This window comes from Chaetodon trifascialis, chromosome 21, assembly GCF_039877785.1.
Source record: "Chaetodon trifascialis isolate fChaTrf1 chromosome 21, fChaTrf1.hap1, whole genome shotgun sequence".
In the NCBI taxonomy this organism is placed as follows: domain Eukaryota; kingdom Metazoa; phylum Chordata; class Actinopteri; order Chaetodontiformes; family Chaetodontidae; genus Chaetodon; species Chaetodon trifascialis.
Window position 1 is genome coordinate 18,502,654 of NC_092076.1, and position 18,955 is coordinate 18,521,608.

The following is an 18,955-nucleotide window of genomic DNA, read 5'->3' on the forward strand; positions in this document are numbered from 1 at the left end:
TCACCACCCACCGTCTGGCACCTGATTGGCTATTACCCTCAGGTCCAGTCCATGCCCGCAGGTACCTTGTACTGACCTGTCATTGGCTACATCAAGGCAGACATGACAACTTTATACCTCTGTGTGTGTTTTAATATTCAAGGGGAGCAGCTGGCCACGCATGTGTCCAGAATACGGTCTGTTCTCCTGAGGAAACACCCCCCACCCCCCACCCCCCTGCCTCTCTGGAAGGCATTTCATGCTCCTGGCATGGAAACAGTTATGGTGCAATGGTGAGGTTGCATTAGGAGTTTCCATGGCTTTGAGTATGTCTACTATGTAGAACAAGCAAAGAAACAAGAAAAAAAAATTCTAAATCTAGAATTGCTAAATTATTAAGAAACAAAGACCTTTTTGATTTGGTTTGGCTTTTTCTTCTTGTTCAAACCACAGGGTGCTTCTGCTAACTACTAAATAACTGCACACTTTAACATTTAGAATATACTGTCAGCAAAAACCTTTGCGACCTTGATTCAGCTGTTATAATATGCAAAATAGATGTGAAGAGCTGTTTTAATGGGTTTTCGTTTCAGGCCTCAAGGCACTGAAACCTAGAATACTGACTGTGGAGTGCTGCAATATAATTTTTCTGGCTTGTGTTTGAAGGAAAAGTGCCATTGTTATACACAGAAAGAAAATAACTTTTTTTGATGCTTGGGCTAAAGAGTGACATTCATTTGACAATCCAGCAACCGCAATGCATTTTTTTAAAGCTAAACATATTTTTTACAATAAAGAAGGACCTCAAGTTGCTCACCTGCCAAAGGGACTGGTTTTCAGCTTGCTGCTGAATTTGAAATCCAAATCTGATCCAAAATATTTTTCCCAATGCTGACTTACCAGGACAATGCAGCACACTGGATTCGTTGTCTTTGTCTGATACCAAAATTACCCAAACCGAGCCCGAAATCTGATATTGCATCAGAATCTGTCCAGTCTGGGACAGGTGGTGAGTCCTCCAACCTTTAATCATTGAATTATCCATTTAATGGAGGCCCTGATTCCTGGGTAACTAGAAGGAGAATACGCTGCATCAGGGTGGAGGGCAGTGGTGGCGTGATGACAGAGGCCTGCAAAAAAAACAGCAGGATAAAACACGCCTCCCCTCTGAAAGCTGATGTCTGCTGATGAAACTTTCAATGCTGTGAGAAAGCCACATTTGAGCGCTGCGGTGTTGATTGATAAGCCACAGGCAGCAGTCAATAGGTGATTATGGCATGTCACAGACCCTTAAACACACACACACACACACACACACACATAAACACAGACATGTCTCCGTCCTAACAAGGCCGAGCCCAGAAAAGCCTCTGCACACTTCTTTATTGTTTAGCCGCAACATGTGCCTAAACCCAAAGCCTTTTCAAACGGGCACCCACACACACTGCACTCCCACAAGCACTTCCTCACACTCTTACATGCACACAGACCTGCAATGCATGCACGTGCGCACTGTTATTTCCACTCATGCATCAGCAACACCGAGTGTTTAATCTTGTTCTCCACGCTTTGTTAGACCCAGTGTTCGAGCCTAGTTTCATACACACTGTCTTGTACTTCCGCCGAGATAAGCCTTAAAGGCAGCAACAAGACAGCAACATCATCAACCTCCCAGCTCCCACCGTGCTCATGCCCCCCCTCTTCTGTAGTGCATTGTTTGCAGAGCCTCATTACAGTAATTAAAGACCTGGCAAGAATGTCCTAGCTTCTATTCTTCACAAGTCCTGTAAGTCACCCCTTGACTTCTGCTGTTGTATTGTGATGTGAGGACGAGAGGGAGAGCCTGGGGGAGTCATGGGACGGGTTTGATCCGGGGGCTCCTTGTTTGTGAGTGGAGCTGAAAAAATACAAGACTGATAAGGTTATAAGGAGTTCAGAGGAGGAAGTTGTTTGCCAGGAGCAAAGAATGTCACAGAGCAATCCTCGCTCTTCGCTGTCAATCCGTTTCCTGTTAAAAACAAAAGATCTTGTTAGTCGAACCTCAGTATGACACCTCCAGCAGCTCTTAGCACGCAGTACTGCTGCTTGCAAAGAAAAGAGATTCTGTTTTACTTGTATTTTCAGTCCACATTCATTTCCAGTTCAAGGTTTCCAGCTGCTACATTTTTTTAAAGCTTGAAATTTAGTTCTTTGATCACTTGAGTCGTGCTGTGGTAGTTTTCCCAGATAGCCTGAAGACAGGTAGGCAACCATCTCCCCAACGCAGCTGTGATCTGTCAGTGAGGTTTGACTTTAAGATGTGGTACTGTAAGTGCTGCCTTTAAACATTCAGCGGCACAAAGAAAATGCTCATTGTGTTGAGAATGATTTAGTCCTGGTGGGATGTTTTGATGGGAAGCTTTAATATCTGTTGGATGAAACAAGTTCTAAATATGTCTGTACAAATGAAAAAAGTGGTAACAATGATAAATGTTAGCAATTCTGCATCCATCTGCTGGTGCACATACAGGTTAATTTACATGGACTAAGAAACACTGTGAGAATGTCATATATGGTCAACTACATCCAGTTGAAAGTCCTATTAACCAGACTGTTGAGGTTACATTAATGGCACACAGACTTGAGTTGTGAGGAGCAACCAAAAAGATAAAGACGAAAACCATCACAGACAATAAGGTTATATTGGAGTGACCAGCATGCGCTACAGGTGGTATCATATTGAAGATTCTATTAATATTTCCATATTTGATTTGTCATTCAATAAGCGAATACACATGGAAGCAGTAATGTAGCATGTACAATTAGCCAAGGTCTCCAAACCTTGACTAATCGTGCATATCATGGGCAATCATAGGCTTTGGTTGAAAGCCTATGATTGCCCAACAGTTCTTTTTGTAGCTGAGAACAAAAATGAGAAATTAATGGCATCATTTCCATTTGAAAGAAATATGTATATATTTGCGCATCATTAGGAACAGACAATCTATCAGTTATGCTCACATGGTTAAAAGTAAAGTTGGGGATTGTTTGCCGTTTGATCACTAAGGCCTTGCTGACATTGTGCGCATGGTCATGTGTGGCTCTAAATATATGCACACTGAAGCACAGGAAGTGAGAAGCTGTTAAATCAGCTTCCATGTGTAGAAAGCACAAAACTGCGTGAACTGGGTGGTTGATATTTGAGGTCTAATGAGATCAGATTCTATTTCTTGTAATTTCATACAATTTGGTGTACACAAAAACAAGCGACCTCACTGAGGCGAAGAAAACGGTTCAGATGGGTTTTCTTTTCTCTTTTCTCTCCATCACTTTCCATTTTTCTGCATGCACTCTCTCTTCAGGTCACATGGCTTGCTTATGCAGAGGCACATTTCCATTTCAGCCCTGTCTAGTCATCTCCGTCTGGAGACGCTGACATGCAGCTAGTCACCATCCACTCAGAGCAAATAAGAAGAGACGCAGGTGTACACTGGCCCTCGACTCGGAAAGCCCATTAGTTCACAGTACACAGATTACAAAGCTGGCTAGGTCGGAGCTGGACCTGGACAGGAGAGCAGAGGAAGCAGACCTAATCTGCCTGCTAACAGATGGCTCCCCGATCACACACAGCCACCCGCCTGCCAGCCATGTTGGAATGGAGTGGCCGCCCACAGCGAGGTTGGAGAGGGCGCGCAGGCGGAGGAGGAGATGATTGTTATTGAATATGAAATGTCGATCACTTGGAATGAGCGCACTATTCAGGTCGGGGGAGGCACAGAGGATTGATTCTCTTATCTGGATGATAAACAGAGGTCCTTTTTATGATATTCATGTTTGTCTGCATAGCTGAGTCAAAAGTTGTCCTCATACGCGGCTCTTGTCCTGTTGATGTATTGCGTGATGCCTTGATTTATACTGCTATCAAAATAACAATCAGTCTTGAAAAATCTCATCTTTGCCACCACAAATTTACATTTTATGCCCTATATCATTGCTCTCTAGCTGTCATCTCTCCTTAAAATGCAGTGTTCCCTCAAAGAGCTGATCTGCACTGTGCATTGAAGAGCCACAGGTAAAATCTATACGATGGAGGAGGTTGCTCTCTTATGGTCTCTGGACCCTTTTGCAAAGTCAATTCAAATTCAAATTGAAATGTATGACACAAATAAAAAAATACTGAAATGAAAAATAAAATGATGACACAGTTTATGGCAAGGCCTACACATATTCCCCATTTGCATATTAGTGGCATATGAGCTTCTTTATGGTCATTATGAAGAACTTATTAATGCCTTATTCTGGGGCTTGGAGTAATTAACAGTTAGAGTTAATTCCATCTTACTGTCAATAAGCAGTATTTAGGAGGTTACTCAGGGAACATTAGTTTATGGCCTAGAAGTTATAGATTATGGTCATGCAGAATAAGGCATTAACAGGTACTTTATAATGACTAATAAAGAGTTAATATGCTACTATATTGATGCTAATAAACAATTTCCGTAATAGTGAATGTGTGTACTTTAATAGAAAGTGTTACCAAAATGGCTAATAAATGAAATTATGAAATGATTTTCTTCTGGCCAAAAAGGTCTGCATATTACATCTGTGCTATTCCTACAGTACCTCACTTAGTTGGGGTTAAAGAGAACAGTAAATGAATACGATGTTTGTTTCCATCATTACCCTGAGAAATATTTTACCACATAGTGCCATGGGGCAATGATTTTATTATGAGCTCCCTGTCTTGTGATGCATGAGGGCAAACATGCAGGCATAGCAGAGCTCCTTGACATGATGCACATGTTCATCGACAGCCGGTGGTGATATCCACCGAGAAATGTAACAATGCAGCAGCGAAGACAAGGGACACTGTGAGTGAATGTACACATGGAAGTAAATAATGCAGGTTCCCACTTATTAAAAAAAATTGGCCTTGAAAATGTTGTAGGAGGAAAGAAATACACTCAGCACATTTGTTGGCCTCAAGGATCCAGTTCACACAGTGCACATTGGTGAGAAATACCGAACGTAAACATAACTTTGTTTGCAAGACAGATCCACAGGGTACCTGTCAGGGTACATTTTTTAAAAAGTGTGCTGCAGCATTGTTTCTTTGCTACCAAACAGTTCTGTGAATGTACTTGTTTTAACTAAACTACAGTGAGCTTTTGTAGTCCTCACCCTTTGCATGCTAAACATGTACATACCTCAAGTCATGTTCTTCTTCTTGAACAACCTTTGGATGCATTCACATGTGATTTACATTTCATAGAAAATTGGATGTTCCAATTCCTTGCCATAATAAGCATGATAAGGATAGAAAAGGAAACAGTATAAAGTGTGTATTGAAACCTAATTCAGGACATCAGTTTTATTTGTTGTACTTGATAATTGAGTCAGTTCAGTGATTATTGGACACTTATATTTTATTCCATCAAACATTCAGAGAGAGCAGCATTGTTCCCTCTGAGGTGTGAACACCAGCACGGGGCGGTTCAGGTGTTAAACTGTCATTCTGTGGAACTGTGTCCATTCTGGATCACAGAGTATGAAACCAGTCAGTGCACGGCATCCTGCAGCGGACACTAATCCCAGCTGCTGTCACTAACAGCACAGCACATTACACTTTGAGGTCAATCTCTTGAAGAAGCTGCTGGTTAACGTGTACTCTGTGTGTGTGTGTACGTGCATGCGTGCATGTGGGTGTATGAGCCTCCACACCTCTGTCACAGCAGCTGAATGTATGCTCTTTATGAGTTCAGGCAAATTATGTTAAACAGGTGGCCACCAAAGAGCGAGTGGCAACAAATCGCCACAGGCAGTGACTCACACTTTCATTCTTACATAACTGCCTGCCCTTTCTTTTGAATCATGACATGATGTTTGTCTTGTAAATAGCGCTGCAGCACAGCATTTAATAATTTTTTCACAGTGTGATTATGACAGTTTCAGAGAGATTTTCCTTACGACTCTCATCTCACACTGTGCATGTATACACGGTTATGCTGGTAATTGAGTCTTGCAGGCAATTGCATAATGTGGCAGCTATTTACACAAATTGAAATAACTTGAAAACAGTGTTTTTCCAGTCTTGGATGTCATTCAAGAGTAACTTTCGGTGTTTTCACTGCTGTCACTTTCTTCCCAGCTGGGTTTCATATTCGATTCTTTCCCTTTGAGACAGAATGATGCTGAGAAAGACTCAATCCACACACGTCTGTTATTCCACAGATGCTCCTCACTGTCGCTCATTCCCCCTGTCCTTCAATAAAACCTTTGCTCCTCTCCTCCCTTTATCTCCTCCCTGCCTCCCCTGGCTGTCTTCCCCTCATTTGTTCTCCATATCTTTGCAAAGTCCTCCCTGTTTTCCTTCCATCTGTCAACAGTCTCTGTCTCAGCGTGTACCCACATGAGAAAGAAATATTTTTCAGAATCTTCAAATATGAAAAGTTTCTCATGCAGTTTGGTGCACCACTCCCAGATGGCGCAGTAGAAATGAAAGGTGTTGGAAAAATGGCTGGGTTTTTGTGCCTTGTAAATACACGTGTTTCATTTAAAGCAACAACTCCAAACCACAGAGGATTACAACGAATGCCGCCATGTAAACCCAACAAAACACTTTATGCCTACATACAGTATGTTAGTTCAGAATCCTGTTTTCAAACATAACTGATTTTGGATAAAAAAAAAAAAAAACATATGTAGAAGACACTGAACTGAAGCATATTTTGAGTAGGCGTACTATATTTTTAAATATGCTTTCTCAGATGGCACAAATACATATTTTGAATGAATATCACTGTGTACTGTGTGTGACATGTGTGGATTATTTAACGATCAGAGCCCTGCCCATGAGACAGTCACTGTCATTCCACATGCTATCCATGGTACTGCAGCTTAACTCTAAAGTCTGTTGTTGGTTAAGCAAGACAACAAGAGCCATGCTCGCAGCTTTGTGAGGATGTACTGAATGCTAGCATTAGCATGCTAACATACTCACAGTGACAACATTCTGATGTTGATGGTGATTATTATTATCATTTCCTATCATTCCAATTTTTGTCTCAAAAGTCTGATCCCCAGCTGCTGTCAGCCCAGCAGACGAGAACTGCCAGTGTGCCGACAGGGACTGTCCCGGCCTCTCCAATTACCCAGAAAACCCCTGATCAGAAAAATGATCCTCATTTATTGATGCCTGGAAGGGTCCCCTTCAGGGACAGAGAGAGAGAGAAGGATGGAGAAGAGATTACACAGCAGCAGCAACACAATCAGACAGACCGACAGACAGATGGGTGCATAGACAGATAGAGAGAAAGAAATGAATGAAGGAAGTCAATGTGTGAAAATAAGAGTAAAATCTGAGCTGCAACAGCAGAGGGACACAGCCAGATTTAGCAGAGGGAGTGTGTGGGCGGCAGGAAGTGTGTGTGTTGTCAGAAACTTGAGGGAACACTGTCCAGAGCTGACAGAATCAGGGATGCACTGCATGAAAGGAGGTGAAAAAGCAGGTCTTTTACTGTGGCGTTAATTCAGAGCAAACTGTAGGTGTACTGCTGACACTCACACAGGCTGCTAACAAATCTCTGTACTTCCGTTTGACTCAGGATTCCTGTGTCTTATCCAAACGTGTTTTTTTTTTTTTACATTTTTTTTTCCTTCAACCAAGGCAGGATGTTGCTCAGCACGCTCTCTCTTTTTCTACAATGGCTTGTTTAATATTTATGCAGTGACACACATTCACACTGACACAATGCAATGACAGGCTTCTACTTACAGTACTATTGGAGCAAATGTAGGTTTTCGATGCCTTCACAGGCATTTTACAGCAGTACAGAGATTGTCCCTGTTGGCACTGATGCCACTGATGATCATGATATGCTGCTGCCGTGTGCCACATAAATGCTTGTCACTGCAGTTTCGCTGGTAGGCACCACCGTGCACGGGCATGCCGGTGGTGTGCCACTCTTGTTTTAGTGTTTTATGCTGTAGTCTAATGGAATGTACTTTCAGTAGTGGTATGTCACTGCAGTTTGATTGGTATAAGGGATATGAAAATGCCACATACCACCACATACCCATCTGGTTAATGACAATTCTTTGCTGGCATATGCCGCTGCTGAAGGCAATATGCCGCTGCTATAAGCTGCATGAAAACATTATGTCACTGTTTCCCACTGAAAGATGTCACTTTTCACCAGCAGGCACTGTGTAAAACATCGAGCTCATGACATAGCATTACACTGGAAGAATGCCATCCTTCTCTGGTTGCTACTAAAGCTAGTGATGGTAGCCATATGGCTAACAATAAGTAAAGCCATTTATAATAAAAGAGGGACTGTGGCGATTTTACACATCAGTGTCTGTTTACAGGCCTTGGGAAGTGCTACTGCGTATGTTAAGTTGTGTGAAACATTTTTTTTGGCTCCAGGCAAAGCTGCATGAAATCAAGTTTGAAAATGAAAATAATCTGGGATTGTGAAGTCAGACAGGAGAATACATTAGCTGCTGCTAACATAACACGCTCAAATCTCTGACTGAACTGTTGCCAGGCTTTTTACAGGGAAGAGGAATACATGTATCATGATGATGATTTCTCTGGTTCGGCTGTTCCTTATCAGTTCTGACGTGTTTCGTTAATGTCTGGGTTAGACCACACAAATTTAGCCAGATTTTGAGTTGATTTTGCTGTGGTCAACAAATTACCAGCATTGTGGCCAATCATGAACAACAATCGGGCGTCTGTACTCGTGTAATGTGACATGTTAAACGACCTGTCGTACAGCATCTGGCCACAACACCCCAAAGAAAAGACTATAATGTCAGAAGTTTTTGTCTTGATGCGCCAAATGTGGCATCACCCACTACACGTTCCTGAGCGTTGACGAATCAGGTGCTCTTTCCAGAGCGCAGTCAGGCAACCATGGCGAAGAGGAGGAGGAGGAGGAGGAGGAGGAGGAGGAGGAGGGTAGCTGCTGTGCTGTCATAACATTATCCCCGGTCCTACCTGCAGGAATATGCTTATCATTAGTAATTCCAGATTTAACAATAAAGTAGGCTGTTTGATCCAGCAACACAGCCAAGCCTGCTCCTTGTCGTAGAATAAATAACTCTGAAAATAAAATGACTATATGTGAAACTCGTTGTACCTGTCATGATTGTTATCCGGATGCTACCCAGTAGATGTGTAAATAATGAGCGAATGGGCTGAATTTTACGCCTCTTGCATTTGCTTTTAATGTTATAGCACAACCACAGCTGTTTTTTCTTTCTTTCGGTACACAAGACCGCCAACATCATGCTTCTCTCAGTTTGACTGACAGCTGTTTCACCCTCCTCCCTGATGACATCTGAAATCATGTGTGATCATGGGATAAGACATGCTGTGGTCATACGTGTAGTCTTGGTTAGAGGAGGCTGGGCCATACATACTACTTCTTACATTAACATTTTTGATGAAGTTAATGTAAGAGGTGGTTTACGTCAGTGAAACATCAGTCATATGCTGTGTATTCGGCATACCATGATCACCACAGTAGCAGCACGTCAGTGAGGAATCATTGGTGAAAACTGACATTAGTAATTTCAAACATAACTGGCACACTGTTTTCAAGTGATCCAGTTAAGAGTCAGGGGATGGTATGTGGCTGTGGAAGAGGAGTGACATGCCCTTTTTTTACCACCTCTACTTTATTGGTAACAGTTTGATCATTTTGCTTTCATAAGAACTTTGCCTGTGGCAGAAGAAACATCCTCCTGACAAATGAAAATACTGAATTACTCCTGTTTGTTAAGAGCCAGACGCCATATTGTTTACAAGTCACCCACAGCACTGTTCCTCATCTGCTACAATGAATAGCCCTGTTTTGACAGGCCTTCATTAAGCTGTTTAAATAATATCAAACACGCAGAGTAGTAGGCTATTATTTACACCGTTTATCATTATTATTTGGTTTTCATTAAACTGTTAAAAGTATTGTTGATCAAATGAATAAAGACACTTGTTTCTGGAAGTGTGTTGTAATAGGCCTGTACGAGGCTTTGTGAATGGCTGTAAATTGAGAGGCACTTCAATCAGTACTCACATCGACCAGTTTATTCAATAAAACACCCGTGTGCTCATATCAGCTCTGAAAAATGTTTTGCTTTGCCACTTGTCATATAAGAGGTTTGATTTTCAATTGCAACAGAAACATACACCTAATCCACACAGTGCACAGTGTGTGTGTTTGTGTGTGTGTGTGTGTGTGTGTGTGTGTGTGTGTGTGTGTGTGTGTGTGTATTGGTGTCCTGCTGTGTGCTGCCCAGCCGTTTGACCTTTTCTGTGTCTCCTCTGTCAGGTATGCGTATCCTGGTCACCCTGCTGCTGGACACCCTGCCCATGCTGGGTAATGTGCTGCTGCTCTGCTTCTTTGTCTTCTTCATTTTCGGCATCGTAGGCGTCCAGCTGTGGGTTGGCCGGCTCAGAAACCGCTGCTTTGTGGAATATAACTTCCCCTTGTAAGTTCCACGTTTACCATTTCAGTATTTTATCTGTGTATTTGTGCCAATGTGTGGAAATTTTGATCTATTTCGACTTCAGGAACCACATCTGTTATGCTCAGTTTAATGGTAGCAGCAGGATTCATAGTGCGTGTTTGTAAAGGTCAGCTACAGTATTGGTCATGCTAATATGTTGGTGAAAGTAGCTCAAATACTGTGCTTAACTGCAATTTTGAGGTATTTCCATTTTATGCTACTTCGTACTTCTATTCCTCAGAAAGTAATACAGTACTCTTTTTGTATAATGCATTAATTTGAAAGTTTATAGCTACTAGTTACTATTCAGATTAAAATGATCTGTGCAATTATGGAATACTTCGACTCACTTTCAGTTTTACCTCCAAATACATTGTTTTAGACAACCTGGCTTGTCCACAATCAGCGTGTTCTCCAATCTCACCAAAAAAAGATACAGAGCATCAAAATACAAAGTGGCTGTGCACAAAAAGAGCTTATATTTTATATTTCATGCTGTCATTGGCCTTCAAATTCTCATGTGTTCCAAAGCTGCAAAAGGTGACTGGATTTATTTATGTTATTTTCCTAATAGAGCTGAGATAAACAACACTGATGAGATTGCAAACAGGTCTACAAGAGGGCAAGGTAATACCATGGAGTAAACCTTGACCCCACACACTAAACTAGGTCATGTGCTAAAGTCAATGAGGTTAGTGATTATGGAGTCTCATCCCAGTGATGAATGGAAGAACGACAAGCCCTGGAATAATGAGAAAGACCCCATGAGGCCCATGGTATATGGAACATGGCCACCCATGACTTATTCATGTTCCCTGTGTCATCCTGGCTCCATTACTCTCTATAGGATTTATGACATCTCACAGCTGTAATTTAAGTTCATGCATAATAGCGTTGGTGAGCTGGCATATTTTTTTGTCATCATCATCAATTTTTAGACCCTCTTCATATATCTGGAAGGTCTGTATTTCTGCATCAGATGAATGCCATTTATGTCTGGCTCTATGTTCAAAATCATAAGCATGCCATCTCTTTTAATGCCCGCTTCAGTTTCTATTTTGCTCTATGGCCCGTACATATTTTCATGCTTTCGCAAAATAACAGCTGTTAACTGTTAACTGTGTTGACAGTGACTCTTTATTAGACTGATTGAGAATATGTGACAGCATGCGGTAGGAACCACATTCCATGCGTCATTTTAGGGTGCGATAAATCAAATGTGTTTCATACTGAGCTCATTGGATCAGTAAGTGTTCTCTGTACATCATCCCAAAGTGTGAAACAGCTTTTAAGAATGTATAAATAAATGATTGAGTATAAAGTGGTCCTGCAGTCTAAAAGGACTGATCTAGCCCCACAAATTGTTTGAGGTTGCTACACAATTAATACAGGTCGCCACCTGAATGTGTGCTGAGAGACAAGCCTGATATCACACACCACCAGACACACATACCAGAAGCCAGACAAGGGTGTGTATGTTCATCTCACGCAATGCACACAAGGGTCTCCCCAGCCATTTGGCCCCAGGTTTGTCAACACAATTATAGCTGGCTTCACTGATTAGTTCTTTCTATCTGTTTGAGGGAGTGCTAATCAGTGAAATCAGCTGCTGTAGGATTTGCATGGAATTAAAACCTGCAGACTTTGGGAATACAAAGTTGATCCACTTAGAATTCTAACCAGTGTTTGCCAAATTTAAAAGGCAGAACTATCGCTATATAAAATCATCCAGCCATTAGAACTGCCTCAACCTGGCAAGAAAAGCAGGTTGCAGTTCAACAGTGATGGCCGAAGGGCAGAGATGGTTCCCTGAAGAGAGACACATCCCTGTGTTTTGTAAGTTTTCTGGGAAAAGCCTTGGTGAATAATGATGTTTTGTGGTTTCACAACATGTACTGTAGCTAGTTGAATTTCTACATTCTTTGAGAGGTGTACAAGAATTCTTGGTCATTATGGGTATCAAATCTGTTTATTATTTTATACAACAAAAGCTTACAACAAAATGTGTGCCTCAGTTTGTTGTACACTCCTGACCAAAGGATATCCTTTGTGCTTTATTTCAGTGGTTAGACATATTTTAAAAGACCAATGTGTAAGATTTTTAGGGATCTATTGGTAGAACATCTATGTTCTAATTTGTGTATAGCAACCAAAAATAAAAATATTTTCTTACTTTCTTATATTATTATAGTAATATTTTCTTACCTTAGAATGAGCTCTTTATATCTAACAGATCTTCCACAGAGTCCACCATGTTGCATGACCTACCACCTACAGTGGCCCAGAACAAACAAATCAAACACTGACTCTTGAGAGTGCCTCGTATGCTTTTAGCAATTTTCATGTCCACTGTAGGTTCTCCTGCACGCTTGGAAAGGGAGGGGTGTTCAGTTGGTTGCAGTCTGTAACCTCATTGCAAGATACCACTAACTCCTACACAGTGGCCCTATAAAGCAAGACTATTTAACCTTTGTAAATAGATAACGTGTTCTTCCTGTTGTTATTGAAAGGTTCAAAACCAAACAATAAAAAACCCCTTTGCTTATATGAATACACTCTGTAGTTTTGCCGTGCAATGACCTGCAGTAAATAACAGACCATGCCGTCATAAGTCTGCTGGCCCCATGACTGATTAATACCAGTATTAATCAGTAGGTTAACCCCTGAGATGCCTCTCTTTTCTCTTCCCCAAAGCCCTCTCGCTGCTGAATACTACCACACTGAAAACGACGATGAGAACCCTTTCATCTGCTCTCAACCCCGCGATAACGGCATGAGGGACTGCAACTCTGTGCCCAAGCTGTATGAGGAAGGGGGCGTGCAGTGCAACCTGGACATGTACTCCAACAGCACTGACAACACCACCTGCATCAACTGGAACCAGTACTACACCAACTGCTCTGATGGTCTGGTCAACCCTTTCAAGGGAGCAATCAACTTTGACAACATCTTCTATGCCTGGATTGCCATCTTTCAGGTAAAACAGCTACTCACACCTGGAAGTTACAGGTGAAGAACTGGACCAAAAAATAGTCCATTAATAAGAAACAAGATGGCTGATGTGTAAGCCTGAAATACAAGATGGAGACAAAGCGGGAAAGAGGGAGCTTAATTGCCCCAGCGGCTGGTATATCAGAGAAATATGGCTTGCAGGATTAGTAGGTCGCGACAGCCACACAACCAGACTCATTTTTCCAAACTATTTGTTTGCTATCTCCACATCATCCGAAAAGCCTTTCGCTGGAGGGGGGGGGGCAGTAAATTTGGAGTGCGAAAGCTAGGTTGGAGATGATTTCTCCCATAACTCTAGCCACTGCTTGTGTTGGATAAAGCACATGAGAAATGTTGGGGATTAGTCTTCTGCTGAGTCTTGGTATTTGAAACATTCTGGACTGTGAAATGTTGTATCTTTTAATTCCTATTTTTAATTCTACTCTGTGGTTTTTTTATGAGTTGTCTTACTGTTTTTTTTCTGTCTGTACTCCTTTCCTCTGCCTGTGGTCTTCAGGTGATCACTCTGGAGGGCTGGGTGGACATCATGTACTTTGTGATGGATGCTCACTCCTTCTACAACTTCATCTACTTCATCCTACTCATCATTGTAAGTCCACTTTGTGGTGCCACCAGCTGTGTGTATGTGTGTCTGTTGATGATTGAGCAAGCAGGACAGGTTGTGTGAGCATCCATTGAGAGTGTGTGAATAACAATGTCACCTATCACTCCATGTCCACAGATTGGCTCATTCTTCATGATCAACCTGTGCCTGGTGGTCATCGCCACCCAGTTCTCAGAAACCAAGCAGAGGGAGAGTCAGCTGATGAAGGAGCAGCGGGTGCGCTTCATGTCCAATGCAAGCACTCTGGCCTCCCTCTCCGAGCCGGGCTCCTGCTACAATGAGTTGCTCAAGTACCTGGTTCACATCATCCGCAAGGGGGCCAAACAAGTGGCCCATATCTGCAGGCTCTTGGCTCGCCGTGCCGGACTCAACATCGCAGCCTCGCCCCCAGCCACGGATCCCCAGCGTAGCCAGAGAAGGAGGAGGAAGTCCTCCAGGCAGGGATCTGTGTCGGTTCATCACATGATGCACCATCATCACCACCACCACCACCACCACCACTACCACCTGAGGAATGGCAGTGTGAGGGGAGGAGAGAGCATCAGGTGTCTGGAGGGAAGGGATTTGGAAGCTGGTGCTCATAACAACAATGGAGGCACTCTTTTAGCAAGCACTGACACAGGACACCTTACTTTAGCCCCGCCATATTCAGTGACAGCAGCTGCCTCTGATACAAACCTGGCCATTTTGTCCAATCCTGCTGCAGGAGCTGCAGATTCATCTTCAGTTCACAGTGTATTCCACACAGAAACTCTTTGCTGTACCCCCTCGCCAACAAACCTGGGGCTGACCCTGGGCCCCTATTCCCTAGCCCCGGCTCCCATGTCCATGGCCATGAAGAGGAACTCTGTACCCTTTGCAGCCCCAGGGCCTAAAAACTACCCCACTCTGCAGGCTCGAGCCCTGGCAGAGTCCAGACGAGGGAGTGCTGCTGCCAGCACTCTGACTAACATCAACTTGAGCCTGAATATCCCACCCATGCCCTTGGACAGACGGCCATCAAGCCTTTTGGACACACATACTCCCACAGGTAGTCAGATCACAACAGGAATGTGGTCACAGATGTTTGTTTAGCTCCATTAGCTGCATTCCTGTGAGTTAGCTTTGCTGGATAGAGTTTGCTTTGCTGAACTCTCCCATTAAGTAAGAAAACTGGAAGGATTGAAAATAACAAAAGTATCTCATTCAGTCAGAATCAGTATTTCATTTCCATAACAGTGGTGAATTAAACCAAGTGACACACCACTGGAAGTGTTCCAACTTCTGCAATCACCTATTGGTGGAGTACAATATCAATTTGTCGTGATTAAGCCTCAAACTATAACATGATCCAGAGTGCAGATTTTTTGTTAGAGACAGACAGAGTGCTAATTACAGTCAATAAATGTTAATCCCTCATGTTGAAGCTTGCAGCCAGCTTCAGCTGCCCCTGGCCAACTTCTAAAAGGCAGTGGGCTCAGCAAAAGTCAGGCCAGGTCTATTCAGGTTGTACAGATGATGGAAACATTGGCAGCCATCCAGACAGGCCACAGCACAGCCTGTAGAGACAAGGCATTACTCACATAGCACACACTGCCCATCACCATCAAACACACTGCCTCTGACCCACACGCAAATGTCCACAAATGTTGTTTTTCACAACAGATCTCTTTTATTGGATTTGACTATTTGTCTAAACAGCTTCATTTATGTAATTTATCACAATCACGCTGATCTCATGGCAGTTTCCTTCTCTTTGTCTCACTTTCTCCCATCTGACCTTTCTCACTCGACTGCAGCTCAGCTCTCCTGCCAGCTGTCGGCTCGTGACCTCAGCACCACCAGCAGTGCCATGGACACAGCCGCATTGACACTGGATCCTGAGAGTTGCCCCTACTGTGCCAAGGCCCTGGCAAACGAATCAGAGGGTGGCACCGAGGGCAACGAGACCCCAGGAGACTCTGACAGTGAGGGCGTATATGAGTTCACCCAGGACCTCCATCACAGGGACGGGAGAGACAGCCGGCAGCCCAAAAAGAAGCACCGTAGGCTGGGCAAAACAGCAGCGAACATTGTTCGGTTCTGGAGGCTGGTGTGCGACACATTCAGGAAGATTGTGGACAGCAAATACTTTGGACGAGGGATTATGATCGCCATTCTGATCAATACTCTGAGCATGGGGATCGAGTACCATGAGCAGGTTAGCGTACATGTGTCTTTTTCTGTATTGCTCATGAAGAAATGTGTGAGTGCGTGAAGTTGAATGCATTTCTTGGATGGTGACCCGCTCAGAAACCTGAATTTCCCACACAAAGTTCACAATAAGAGGATACGGTCTTGCATAATGGGAATACAACCTAATGATAGACTGTAGGTGAGGTGTTTGCTTAACTTAGATCTGTGCACGTGTGTCATTCTGTGTGATTTTGCAAGCTACACAGCTCCCACAGGCCCAAATAGAATTCCTGATGTCTTTCTCTGCTCTTGTTTGTTTAGATGAACATAATTACAGCAGTGTGAGAGAGAAAGCGGAAATGAGAGAGTGTGAGAGACAGAGGACACAGAGAAAGAGAGACAGAAATAGGAACACGGGTGATTTAACGGGTGAGGAAGGCCCAACTGCAGCTGAGAGGCTTTCACTATCCCACATTCTCAATCTGCAGTTCTTTACACCTCGGTTTCTTTCTCTTTGACCCTTTTTACAGCTGATATTAACAATGCAATCTGTATGAGGACAGCTTATCTCAATTAGGAAGAAGGCATGTTAATGCAAGGTGTAAATGCAGGCAGAACACATTACTATGGACCAGATTACATCTGGAGGTCGTTTAGAGTGCATTGTGATCTGATCTTAACCAGGTGCGAATGCAACCTGTACAATCTCAAAAAGAGAATCCACCCATCAAGTCGAAAGGTTGTGGAACTCCACCTCTCCCCTATCTCAAGCTGTCTGTCAAAAAGCTACAATATATCATTCATGTTGGCAAAATTTGCGTGCTTCACCTAAACTTCATTAAGTCATATTACAGTAACATTGAAACAAAACATTCCCTTTATTTTTCACAGCAAATTATTGGGAACATTATTTTCTAATATATAAACTTCTAGTCAAGCAGGTTGTTGCCGAGGTGGTTAAGAGGTGGATAAGTTTGAATTACTACTAGTAGCAAGTGAAGACCCAATACTAAACTCTAGTAGTTACTTAACCTAGTAATCAGTTACCAGTTTCAAATGGATTTAATCAGCCCAAGATACAAGAAGTCAAAAAGCAGTTTTCTTCACCTGATTTTGTGTAAAGTTATATTGTATTGTGTTTGTGTGTGTGTGTGTGTGTGTGTGTGTGTGTGTGTGTGTGTGTGTGTGTGTGTGTGTGTGTGTGTGTGTGTCAGCATGTAGTAAGAGTGGTCTATCCAAGTTTTGCGAGGTTACTTTCGGTCCCTGACCCAGTGCCTATAAACAAATCCAGATGCCAAACATCCGCAGCGCGCACGCGCGCACACACACACACACACACACACACACACACACACACACACACACACACACACACACACACACACACAGAGGAGGTTTTATAGCTTTCTAGTCTCCACCTTTGTTCAGTCTGTAGCTTTCCTCACTCTTCTCCTTCTCCATCTGCCCCTGCTCCTCCCTTTTTCTCCTTCCTTTTTATTGTTGTGCTCCTGTTCCTTCTCTCCCCTTCTGTCTTCTTCCTGGTATTTTCCTTCTTCTTCCACTTCTTTCTCCTCTTTTTTGTTTTCCTCGCCTCTTTTACCATCCTATCCTCTTATACCCTCCTTCTAGTTCTTATCTGCTCCTCCTCTTAACTCCCCTTAAGTCTTCCTCCTCTCTCTCTAGTGCTCTTTCCTATCTTGGGTTACATGGATCCCTTTAGTCTCCAGGCAGGCTGCTGAAAACTTTACTGAGACGCCTCATTGATTGCAAGCCCATAGACATCCAATAGACACAAGGATCACTAAGCCTCTGTTTGTGTCTGTAACTGCATCCACATGGATGAGAGTTTGGGTTTTGATTTCCATACATCCTCCAGCCAAGTTTTCTGTTGGACTTTTGCTCACAGTGTGTGCCTGGTGCAGCTGCCACTTTAGGAATTATACTGAGACAAGTCTTACCACTGTGCTCAGTGCTACACAAGTTTAAAATCATCTTTCATCTGCACTTAGCTGCCAAACTCAGTATCTGAGACATTATTTCATGTTTTTTGTTTTTATTATTTCATCCTGTGAAACTGTTTCCGAAGCAAAGCGTGGCATTTTCCCACTGTAGTTACAAATTGAATGTGAATGGTATTCACAAGCGACTGCATGTCAAGTACCTGCATCTTCCTTTTTTTCCTCTTCTTCGCTCACAAACCAAAACTGAGTAGTAATATTGTGTCCCACCTTTGTAATGGATATATGCAGCAAGTTAGCCCTCAAAGACTGACATGACTTCTTGCATCTGCTTCAGGATGAATGCCTTCCATCAATTCACTCAGTGAGTGGGGTCAGGGGAGAGAGGGGCAAACTTGCAAAATGGGAAGACATTTTTCATCTTCTGTCAAGGCTCCAGTTTTCAAAGGCGCCGTGCAGCCTGCAAAGCTCAGCATCGAAGCCAGCCGTCACCTGTAGTTACCTCTATTTGATTCTGATCCAAGCTGCTGCTGCACAGTCCAGTCAAAAACTGCTGGGGCGCACAGCAAAGAACTAGATAAATGTTCAAGAATGAATAGATAGATAAATAAAAACATGTGCAGATTGAGTAGACAGAAGCAGCCTCTGCATTTTCACTCAATTATTCTGACTTGTTTAACTGATTCATGGTGTTAAGTAGAGGCTTATTTCACACACTGACTTGGCTTCACTGACTGTACAGTACACTCTACCC

General features: G+C 42.9%; 1 protein-coding gene across 1 annotated transcript in view; it reads left to right on the plus strand.

Moving 5' to 3' along the window:
• The window catches only part of cacna1g (calcium channel, voltage-dependent, T type, alpha 1G subunit), a 236,029-nt gene that overhangs the window by 119,853 nt on the left and 97,221 nt on the right, over positions 1-18,955 (plus strand). The window contains exons 6-10 of the mRNA XM_070989948.1: positions 10,296-10,455; positions 13,168-13,450; positions 13,982-14,074; positions 14,207-15,119; positions 15,868-16,268. Of these exons, the coding sequence (XP_070846049.1) occupies positions 10,296-10,455; positions 13,168-13,450; positions 13,982-14,074; positions 14,207-15,119; positions 15,868-16,268 (1,850 nt within the window). The remainder of the gene's footprint in view (positions 1-10,295; positions 10,456-13,167; positions 13,451-13,981; positions 14,075-14,206; positions 15,120-15,867; positions 16,269-18,955) is intronic.